General features: G+C 36.2%; 1 protein-coding gene across 1 annotated transcript in view; it reads right to left on the bottom strand.

Annotated features, from left to right (window-relative positions):
- The window catches only part of LRP1B (LDL receptor related protein 1B), a gene marked incomplete at both ends in the record, with an annotated part of 709,648 nt that overhangs the window by 231,183 nt on the left and 466,317 nt on the right, over window positions 1-12,148 (bottom strand). The window contains 4 exons of the mRNA XM_084264363.1: window positions 687-883; window positions 7,328-7,514; window positions 9,340-9,507; window positions 10,792-10,872. Of these exons, the coding sequence (XP_084120489.1) occupies window positions 687-883; window positions 7,328-7,514; window positions 9,340-9,507; window positions 10,792-10,872 (633 nt within the window). The remainder of the gene's footprint in view (window positions 1-686; window positions 884-7,327; window positions 7,515-9,339; window positions 9,508-10,791; window positions 10,873-12,148) is intronic.

The raw sequence follows: 12,148 nt of genomic DNA, 5'->3' as shown, positions 1-12,148 counted from the left end.
AAGCAAATATTTGATATAATAAAAATTAATTTTAAAGTTACCTAATGTTTTCCTACAAACCATGTTTCACTACTTATCCCTAAGCCATCATTACAGTACAATACTGCTACCACAGTTTTTTTAAGTTCTTCAAAAATCTATTCATTTTGTCTTTGCATATATTTCATCATCATTCAATTAGGCTGCTACACCTCTCAGATTTATAAAATTATTTTTGTACGTCTTTTATTAAATATAAATTTGCTGAGATAACCTACATTGTCTGACATACCATGAAATCCTTTCAACACCACCATCAGGGAGACAAGCTCTCCTAGTCATACCAACATATTTCTTCACAAACTCCTACACCGGTACTGACAGGATTCTATCGACTCAAGCTTTTGTAGTTGGGAAGCACTGCAAATTAGCTTAAATCCTTTCATATATACCAGAGCCTTTTAAGCTGTTTACCTCCAGGAATATTTTAAGGGTTTAGGAAATGAAAGACTTACCTAAGGAACTAAGTTTTCCCTTATTTGAAGATAGCTAATACTTCAAGCATGAAACCAGTATGATTTAAATTAAATAAAAATCCTCAAGTAGTCTACTGTGATTAAATTTCAGTAAGATTAACATGGCAACTGGTTTTTAACAGTAAGTATTGTGACAGACAGTAATCAGGAAAATGTGTCTGAAAGAAGTACCACAAAGATCGCCTTCATCAGATCCATCAGGACAATCTCTTCTCCCATTGCAGAGCTTCTCAGGCTGTAGGCAGATGGAGGTATCATTAGCACAAGGGTATTTTGGTGGTCCACACATATAGCCCTCGCAATTATCCTCATCAGACTGATCCTCACAATCAATATCGCCATCACATAGCCACGCTTTGCTAATGCATCTCCCTTGGAGAAAAGAGACAATAAACACAGGAAATCAGACTGGAAGCAAACTGTAGGAGAAACCTTCAGTAACATTACACAGATATATTGCTTTTATTATGTTTTTCTATTAATAGCACTTTCCTCTTAGATGAGCAGAAAGAAACCAACTTGTACTTATAATCTGAAGCATCATCCACATCAGTTTTGACAGTCTAATTTTCCAAACATCATCAATCCTAATTATATCTAGGCTGAACAGTACTGTATGCAGGCAGGACACATCCTCATAGTCTTTTAAATATACCATATTATACAAATATATATTTTTTTAATTTCTGATTTTCTTCATCTGTCTATCTTCTGCAAATAGCCTACCATAGGAGCAATGCTTCAACATATAAGACTTTCTATTAGCATGGCTTTGAGAAAAGAAAATCCTCCTAGGAAGTGCACAGAATACATTTCCAGGGTGTGGAAATGTATTGATCAGATATTGATCAGATAAATGATCAGCTTTTAGGCAAACTAACTACAGCAGATGAAACGTCTTACATGATTGCAAACCAGGCTTCAGATCACTTCCTTCACTTCTCAGAAGGGGAAAATCAAATTCCCCTTTTGTGCTGCCCATCAATGTTTAGAGATACAAGACAGTCTCTTGATTGTGAAAGGGGTTATGATCTTTATAAAATTTACAGGTATTAAATTAGAATCACCCAAGCCAGGGATTTTAATAGGTGAAAGAACTGAGATTGTGAATGCTATCACTTCCAGGCATGCATGTGTGTGTGTGCTCCTGTCCCAGACTGTTCTTCAACTCTCAAGCATAAACTTGTGACTTGCTAGCTATAACCACTGGGAGCTACTTGTACGTGTTGGTAAGACCTGGACTGAAGAGAAGTGACATGTCCTTTATTCTCCAATTAACAGAGAGACAGAAGATACTAGAAATGTGTGGATCTGTTAACAGCAGCACTAGTGGATGCACAGGGACTGGCTGGTTATGTCCGAGCCTAGTAACTGCAAACTGCTGCACAGCACAAACTGCCCAACCTCCCCAGTAGGAAATTGAGACTGGTTATGACTTTGTAGGGGAAGCAAACGAGTAAGTGGGTGAAACAATGAACCGAACCCTGGTACAGATAGAAATACTAATCTCCTTGGGTCTTTAACTCTGTATCTCCCATGAGATGGTTCAATATAAAACCATCTCAAGAGATCCTGTGCAACTGTCCACAGAATGTAGCAACTGTCCCTAACTGTAACTCTGGTGTCATAATACAGTACTAGATCTCAATTTCCCTTCATGGATATCTTTGCTTAAGATTAGCAAAATGCTTTTCATTTGATATTTTAGCCTCTTAATAAAAAGCATGCCATTGTCTGGAGAGAATGACAATAGGATGAAATACAGTTAAACAAGAAGAATGAAAAAATAGGGTTTGGTATCATTTCACAAGACAAATGTGAGATCACTTTCACTTTTGTTGAAGAAAACCAGGAACTGTTTTGAAGAACAGAATATAACTTTACCAGTGCTAAATCACCCGGAAAATCTAAACAGGGAGTGGCATAGATTAGAATGAAAAGCTTACACATTTTCTAGAATGGTCAAAATTCCAAATATCCTACACTGAAAAAGACAGAATTGCACAGCCAGAAGACAGCACAGTTGTATGCAAGCTCCTTACATGCAGTCACAAGGGGTTCAAAAAAGTGTCCACATTCATTATTATCTCAAAACCATCACAGATATTATGTATCGCCGTAACACAGCAGGAGAATGAAAGCTAATGAAAAACACCAACATCAAGCAAGCTAACCAGATCCCAGATTAAACTGACATGCCTCCAGTAGAGGTCCTTTCTGGTTTTAATCTTCTACTCACCCAAATGTTTACACAGGAAATCAGTTTTCCTGCCTTTCTCTTACCTTAATGAAGATATATTTTATAGTACAAGATTCATCTTCCACTATGACAGCTATGAAATGTTCTTAAATAGAATATACTTACAAGGAATTAATCTTTGCCAAAATTCTGAAAAGATGGACTTAATGAAGCAGTATGACTGCCTTGATATCATTACTTAAAATTCACTGAAGTATTTTTGCTTTATTTTCCTTTATTGTAATTGGGTTTCCAGGAACCTTTTTAGTAAAATTCTATCACAAATTAATCACCTCAATGAATGTATCTGTTCTTTTCCATGGCTCTTTTGTGTAGCACAGAAGTAATATAAGTCAATTAACAAATCTGAAGTTCTGAAGTATGTGGGAAAGCCAGAACCAAAAGCTTCTCCAACATTTTTTATTTCCTACAAATACCAGCAAGCAAAACAATACTTCTTAGATGCTGTTCAGTCTGTTGGGATGCTGAGACGATGAAGTTTTTCAACCATTTATATATTTAACTGTATGAAAACTACTTTGACAGAGGATTAATTGCATTCTGTCAACTCTTACAGTTACTTCTTACTGCCTAAAGTTTTAACGTCTTCCAAACCTACAGAACGGACTCAATCTCATTCCTGTCAAAATGAAAGAACATTCCAATCTGACATATTCAACAAAATGTGGCAATGGTCAATGAGTTTTCTTGTCCTGTAGAACAAACCTGAGATTTAAGAATGAACTACTTTGTTCCAAGAATATGGTCATTTCTAATATTTATGATATTTTAGTAGAAAGCAGGTTTTTCATACATGTCTCCTGGTTGAGACAGAAATAAAAAATTCAGAGCCTAAAGATGACAGTTGTTACCAAAGAAAACAACAATAACATGAACTGATAATAAAAACAGCATTAGAAAAAACATATAATTTTCTAGTTTACTTGCTGAGATGGTTTCTTTTTTCAGTGTCAACTGAATCCACCCCTCCAGTCAGAAATATAATAATTCTGAACCATCCTTACATTCAAAAAGGTTATTTGAAGTAGTTGTACAAGATGTGCAGCATTAAAGATCTAAAAGTGCGAGAGGAGACTGAGGAGGCAGGGAACAAGTGGAAGCAACACTGCTAAAGCCACGTTATGACTGATATCCTTTCTACCCTCTCTTTGAACTCCTCCATGCTTCCATTTCTTATGTTCTTGCTGAATCTTCTCTTCCAAACCTCCTCTCATGTAAGTTCTCCCCACAGTAACACCTTTCTCCTCATCAGTCCTCAAATCATTTGCAGGGCACCCCTACCAATTTCTTCATCTTCCTCAAAAGCCCCTTTATTCCCAGCCTCCCTCAGTATCAACTTCTCTCCATTCTTTTCTACTTGTCACACCTTGCATACCTTATCTTGATGTCTATTCCCCAGACAGCACTATTCCTCTTCCAGTATCAGGGTGATGATCACTCCTTGAACTTACTTCCTCTCTATTTACATCCCATATTTTCAATTTCAAAGAAATCCTACATATTCCCTCATCTTTTTCTTGTCTTTCCCCCCCTCCCCCCACCTCTAGCATATTATTGACATGTGAGGAAAAAAGTACAGGACAACATTAAAATGGTAAGATACAAAACTTAACTTCTTGAAAGAAATATAGAAAGCGGTAAGAATGACAAATATACACGACAGTTCAGATCTAGTGCTTACTAAACTCAAGCATTCGTGGCTTTTTTTCACTTGTCTTCACAGAAGTACTTCATTAGAGTATTTAGATTACATTTTAAGTGAGATTACACAGATTCTGCTCTTGGTCCAGTACAACTAACTGAAAAATAAGAAGATGGAATAGAAAGAGTAGAATTATGTAGTACATAAAACTGAGTTGAAGAACTCATCTGCGTTAATTTTTGGAGGACAGAATCAGAATTTAAAATCAGAAGTCATATTTTAGACTAATCTAATTTGGTCTAGTCAAATTTAAAGTAAATATAATCTAATTTAAAAGCACAAAATAACTGGCTACAAGCAGCCCAACAGTAGTCAATCTCAATCAGGCAGTTATTACATCTCATATCCTACTGCTATGCAAATTCTGGTATGTTTTCCATCACACATCACCACAAACAACCGTGTGATGTTCTTCAAAAAATTAGAAGCGGCATTCTGAAATCTGTTAACTCAAGTGCCCAGCAACACTTTGGCTGACTTTGACTAGTGCAGCTCAAGAACTGCACAGGTTGGACAGTTCCAGCGAGACCAACAAAAATACTCAAGGTTTAAAAATATAAAATGAAAATAGAAGGAAAACAAAATGGTTAAGGAGACATAGAACAGAAATCTTTCAATATTGAAAATATTTTTATACTGGTGAAAAGATGAAGACAATCAACTAAGGTTGCAGCAAAGATTCAGATGACCTATTCAGAAAAATAAAAAGTTCAACTATTAGAGGCAAATTACTAAAAGCTTATCTATATAAGTTGTAGAATCTTCTCTATTAGTTATTCTTAAGTGCATATCAGAAAAGGGATTGGATATGATGATATCTTGAGACCCCCATTATTCTAAGCAGAAAAATTGTGTTTGGCTGAAGGCTGACAAATGCTGTAGTTCTAACATGACATTCCTGTGGCATTGACAGATTAACCAAAGCCAACAAAAACTACAGTAAGAAAAGACCCAGCAGCTACTATTTACAGCCATAAACCAAAAAAGAGGTAAAAAGAACATTTCACTAATTCTCTTCTTGCCAAATGACATTTCCTTCAAAATGTATTTGCTGTCTCACATCCTCTCATACCCAGAGCCATCATATTCTACAGCACCACCTAGCAATCTGCAAGGGGAGAACTACACAATTCCTCCTCATCTGAAAAGTTCTTATAAATGAGGGAGCCAGACAGCATTTCTTTACAATAATCAACAGGGAGAATGATGTTTATTCTGAAACCTGAAAGGATGATGGCAGAATTTATTTCTCATAAAACCATAATTTGTCCCACCACATGGAATTAAACAGGAAAGTAGCTAAACAACAATTCTGTTTTGCTGTTTTCTGTTTCAATGCATCACCAACGTGCCTCCTCCAGAACAGCAGTTTTGCACCTTCCAGGACTAATGGAAGGAAAATAGTGAAAGAAAAAAAAAATATATAGATGAAACTGTCACAACTGATTCCTAAAGTGATGTTTCCACACAACCAACAAGCATGATTGCATTTTCCACTAAATCGAAGCCATATACCCTTGCATTCATCAAACATTTGACGAATGTATTTCTCCTTTTTTTTTCCCTCTGTATTTATATGTGGCAGCTAGAAAAGTCACATTTCATCCTTCATCCTGTAAGCTGACTGAGACATTGCCCTAATTGTGCACAACTGTAAACATATGTTAAGTGTATAATGAGTAGTGTAGTGTGAGGTCTTTTCCCCATTTAAGCACCAGGAAAAAGTACCAGGAAGAAGTGTATTTCCCTTGGTAGGGTTCCTATCTGACTATTTCAGAGAACAGAACATTCTATTACAAGTGAATAATCCCTTTTTACTTATTGAAGCTATTTCACTTAACAGCTACTACTTCTCTACTCCTTTTTGGAAACTGTAAGAACACAAAAGAAAATACTTTGTTTAGGCAAAATTTGGTATTTCATATTTATTTTATCCAGACATTCTGATTTCTGCAACTTTAAAATCCAAGTCACAGATAATCTCTAAGCATTTCCATGGCATCTTACAGGAGCTAACATATAAAAAATTAACTCCCTGTTTGGATAAAAGTATCTCACTGCGTCCATATGCATTCACAAAACTTTTGGATAGAACTCAGGTAACTAGACTGCAGCATTTATCATGCTTAGCTCTACCACTGGCACTAGAATGGGTTCTCTTTTCCTGTAATTATTACAGCTGCTTAATGGCAACAATATTACTTATTGTACCCTGAATTAAATTTTGCTTTTGAAAGTTATTTTTACACCCAATATTACATTAAGCTTTGACAGATATTGTAAGAAGTTCAATACAATATTGACATAAAACTAGTTTCTTACTTAGCTGAAATATTCCATTTAAGCATTATTTTGCAAAATACCGTGATGTAAACATTCTCACATTCATTTCACTATTTAAAATAAAATTTGATTTTAAACATTTTCAAAGAATGCATTTTTCTTCCAGTATTGTGGTTCGAGTTTCCACTGCTGTAGTTCTAATTCCTTAAAGTCTTCTGGCTAATTACTTTACACCATTTCAATCAATGCCTGCAGCCAAAGATGGAAAACAGAAGAAAATACCTGGACTTTGAAGTGCTATTAGATGCTACATTTAAGCATTTGGTTTGTACAGAACAGTTTTAGCTTTAAATAATCTTGAAGCCCATCCATTTTATATCATAAGTCAAAAAGCAGGTGAAGGGAACAATATTGATATTCTTTTCCTGGTCTCACTACAATAAGTAAAATCATCTCAGGAGTATTAAACATTAAAAGCAGCATTCACAAAGTAGGTATGTGATGAAATCACACAGACAGATCCACACACACAATGAGTAAATGAGAGAAAAACACATCTGCAAGCACATACCTGTACTCTTGCAGGAGAACTTTGTTTTTTCATCACATTGTCGTATAGTTCCATTACAGCCTTTCTCATCACTACCATCTTCACAGTCCTTTTCTCCATCACAGCGCCACAATTCAGGAACACAGTTCCCATCAGGACTGCACTGAAATTCCTTCCCATTGCATCTTCCAGGAGAGGGAGTTTCTTAGAAAAATAAGAATGACATTGAAGAACTCGCTCATGTCAGTTTTTTCCATGCTAAGACTACAATGACTTAGAATCCCCCTTTCTAACCAAAGCCAAACTCAGAGTCCCCAGGTGTAACACTCAAAACTCACTAATCCTTCTGAACTCATCACTCCAACACAAGCTTCAGACAAGCTCTTTCTTCTCCTGTTCACTCCCTTCACCACAGGCTCAATGGAAATACTTTTTTCTTTTCTTTTTTGCACAGCTATCATGCAAGAATGAACTTGCAGATGTCAGGAGGACCAAGGCTGATGAGGTTTTCCTGGTCCTTCGTAAGCCCCACCTCTCACCCTCTGGCTGCTTTCCCCCCTCCTCCTCCAGTTCCAAGGAGGTCAGTCTTCTAGTTCACAACACATGACAGGTCACACCTCTGCTCTGATACAAGCCCTGTGGCCAGGACACTTGCCTGGCCTGTGCCATTACAGCCCTAGAAGACATATTGTAGCCTTCCTGAATTCCACAGCAAGGAACTTCAGTTCAGTGCAGCCATGGAATCAGGCTGGAAAGTGTCAAACCTCAGTAAATGTGTGATTTTAATTATTCATCACATACTTAATCCTCTAAGTATTTTCTTGATGAGGGCCTTTTCAATTTTATCCACGCCCTCCTTTTCCAAAACTATTACCACTGTAAGTATTTCCAGCATCTCATGGCATACTAACAATTGTAACACATACTTCAAACTAATGGTAAACATTTACATTCCTGTTTGTACCAAAAAGCACTAACTGAATAAATTTTTATAGCACTATCTATAAATACATGTTTTATTTTATTAATAGTTGCCTTGCTCTTTGCTATTTTTTAAAAAATAAATAATTTACATTCTTGCATTCTATTGGAAATAAAGTGAAGACAAATTGCTGGACAAGGTTGCATCCGTTAGTAAATTAAGACACAGAAGATATATGAACTGAAAACAACTGTGTAAAACTACTATTTTTGGGGACAGTGGCACAAGTCCCAGTATAATATGGTATTGTATAAAAAGGCAGAGCGGGACTTTAAACTCCAAGAAGGATGTGAGTGGGGGAAGTGAGTGATTTAAGCTCCAGACCAGTTATCTTGATACAGATAAATAATCAGTTTTGTAAGTTTATAAAAAAATTGAGGACTTTACCTAGGTTTAGAATATGAACTCATGAAAAAGGACCAAGAAAATCATATACTGTTACTTTGTTATGGAAAAATCACTATGAGGAAAGTACTAGAGAAAAACAGTCCCTCGTTCTCATCAGATTATTCTTTATCTGTTGCTACAAGCATTCTCCCCTTCTCCCCCCACCCAAATAAATACAATATATGGTGTCTAAATGTGACTGTAGTTGGTTAAACATTTTCATGATTCAGTAGCACTGCTGAGAAAAAAGAAAACAAAAACTCCAAACCCAAACTTAAAACCAAAACTTGGATCACAAAAAATGATCTTTATTACATAAAACCCCCAGGAAATAAGAGGTAACTTAAGGATTGCTGCTTACTGCCTCTTTATCTAAGCAGCATGCATCCCTGTAAAAGGACAATATACACATTTAGCATAATTTAGTAAAGTTAAACTGCAAAACTTAGTGTAATACCCATTCTGTTTCCAAATGCATTCTTCTTCTATGATACATTTCTGTATTCTCAAATTTCACTTGACATATTTTCCATGCCAACCTCTGTCAAGGTTAAAAGCATTTTCTCTTTTCCCACTGACTGAAGACAGAACCTCTGTACTTATAACAAGGCATTCTCTGTGGTGAAGTATTAAAATGTGGTAAGAAAAAAGAAAGCTAACCTTCCTTACTGCAGTTTGTTTTGGTTTCATCACTGAAATCTCCACAGTCATTGTCACCATCACACGCCCAATGACTTGGGATACATCTTCCATTAGAACATCTGAACTGATCAGCAGAACAGGAGTGAACACAGCCTAGTTCATCACTTCCATCACCACAGTCATCATCTGCAAGTATTAGGGGGGTTTGTTATTTTAAAATCATGAGAAAAAGCAATTTCCAAAAAGGTAACAGAAAAGGAAACCTGCAGTAAATAAAATAATATGTTTACTGCCCACAGGCATATGGTAAAGTTATTTCTAATGCAAGTAATTCCTTAACTCCAATTTACCAACAGCACATGACTGTCACTTTGGATCATCTAATCCTTTACACTTATACAGCTGTTCCATCGCAGGCACCCTCATTTCTTCAGTCATGTGCCACTAGGCAGGCTTCCAAGCACAGAGGTTTTACTTCATTCTCAGTGATTTGCTGTTAACTTAGACAGTTAAATGCACAAAGAGCTTCAGACAAACCACAATGAAAACCTGATGTCAGAATTTCTTCTCAGTAGCATTACAAATGTTGTTTCCATGCACTTGAAACAGTGCAAGGTAGAAAACGACAGCAGCACATAAATAAGGGGGGAATGCAGTTTCTCATTACTCTAATGTTGTAGTCATTACAACAATCTCAAGGCAATTCCCATAATTTGAATGAGATCGTTAAGGGAAAGTAAAGATAAATACTTTAGTTAAAAACTAAAGGGTCTCCTTGCACAGAAGTTCAGTAAGCACACTGTGATAATTTGGAGAATGTGCCATTTACAGCTACAGATTCCTGTCAGCCTCGTTACATTAAAGTAGTACCAAATGCTATGGTGGGTGAGGAACCAACCCAATGTGAGTAAGACTGGCATGACATCACTCCCACATCACAAGCTCCAAGAAAAGATGAACACCTGTTATTCAAGTACATATTCTTTCAGACAAAAGAATAACTACTAAGTCTTCCTGCCCTTCCCTCTTGAGGGATGCCATTTATTAAATTGACCTTGCTCAAAAGCAATTAAAAAAAACCCCTAAAAACACAACAAAAAAAAAAACCCAACCCAGATATTTTATATTTCAGGCACTGGAACTATTTTGTCTTCTAAAAGTAGAAAATACTCTCATAAGAAATAGCTTAGTGTCTTTGTTTTCCCACCAATGAAAGTTTACACCACACTTCATTCTACAGAATATACTATTTGTAACTATAACCATATCCACTGCATCATTCCTTAGATGAAGCATCAACATTACCACTTTCTAGGACAGGTCAGTAATTTAAAAATACTGTATTTATACATCGACACCTTACAAGGCAAAGTGGCAATATCAGTCTCAGATAAAAGAAAAAGAGTATCAAAGCAACACTTCTGCAATATTTTCTGTATTTGTTTCAGGTACAGAACATTGGATACTTGCCTGAATCACACAGCCATTTGCTGCTAATGCATCTTCCATTTTTGCATATAAATTGACTTAGTGGCTCACACGTTGGGAATTCTGTGAAAGTGTTAAAAAAACACATCTATTTAATGTATATGCTTTTCAGTAATATTCTTCAGTAAGTAAATTACACAAGTCTATTGCATCTAAGAATTACAATTGCTATATACTTAATCTGGAGAGGAGAAAAAGGTGACCCACCAAAAAGAGAGGATGCAAGAGCTTTTAACTGTAAATTATAGTCCTGTAAATCCAATCCTTCCTCAAAACAGACTACTGAAATGCATTATTCTCTGTCATATAACATGATCCTATAGTCCCAGCAGGCCAGGGTTGTCTTTACCACTAAGTATGCTAATATTTATAACTATTTATAGCTTAATGACTGATAGAAACCATATTTTCAACATTTTTATTTCTATCAAATAAAGCTGTCCAATTCCAATAGCACAGCCAGTAAAAGAAAGGGAATAGAAGACAATAAAATGAGAAAGTTGAGCACCAAGCAAAAGAAGTCAAGATGTAAAGTTACCACACACTGACGTAAAATCCAAAATGAAAATGTCTGTTTACAGTCATTGCCTCCAACTTCCAGTAAAGTAGTAGAATACTGAGACAATTTCATTCCTAGAGACTCACCTATATTACACAGACATTTATTTTAATAATCACCTGTTTCACATAAAACAATTTGAATTATCAGTTGTCTTTGCCTTCTAAATCTGATGACATAGCTAGGTTTGTGCATTCATACCATTAAGATGCTAAACAGTGCTTGAACCCATTCAGTTTGGGAAATATTTAAGAAATCCTGGCAATTCCTAGGCAGCAATCTGAAACTTGGAACTTGATTCAAATGTAGTAAGGAGGAGCCCAAATTCTCCATACAAGCCATCAAGAGAGTAAGACACATCTCAGTAACTGATACCTCATGCAAACCAAAGATGACAACATGAACAATCTGCTGGAACCGCTAAAGGCAAGTTTGCCCTTCACTGAAGAACTTCAGGTTGGGAATTCCTATATGGAACAACCTGAATGCAATGGAAAGTAATGTCCAAGATGGTGCATAGTCCTATCAGCTACACCAAAGCTGCTTAAGGCCATAACAAATCTCCAAGTTTATTTCTCATTACGTTGCTCTAGCTACAGTGGATTGTTCTAGTGATGTTACAGCACTAAACTTCACAGAGAGTTTGAAAAAGGCCATGAGATTAGTACCGAAGAGCTTTTCTAATTTTAAACACGCCACATAAACTTTACATCTCCTTAGCACAAGAACTGAAATAGTCACTGAAGTTAGTGAATTTCTGACTTGAGTTTGCTGTCTCCT

This window comes from Gallinula chloropus (assembly GCF_964237585.1).
Source record: "Gallinula chloropus genome assembly, chromosome: 5".
Lineage (NCBI taxonomy): Eukaryota > Metazoa > Chordata > Aves > Gruiformes > Rallidae > Gallinula > Gallinula chloropus.
This window is presented reverse-complemented; position numbering and strand designations above follow the sequence as displayed.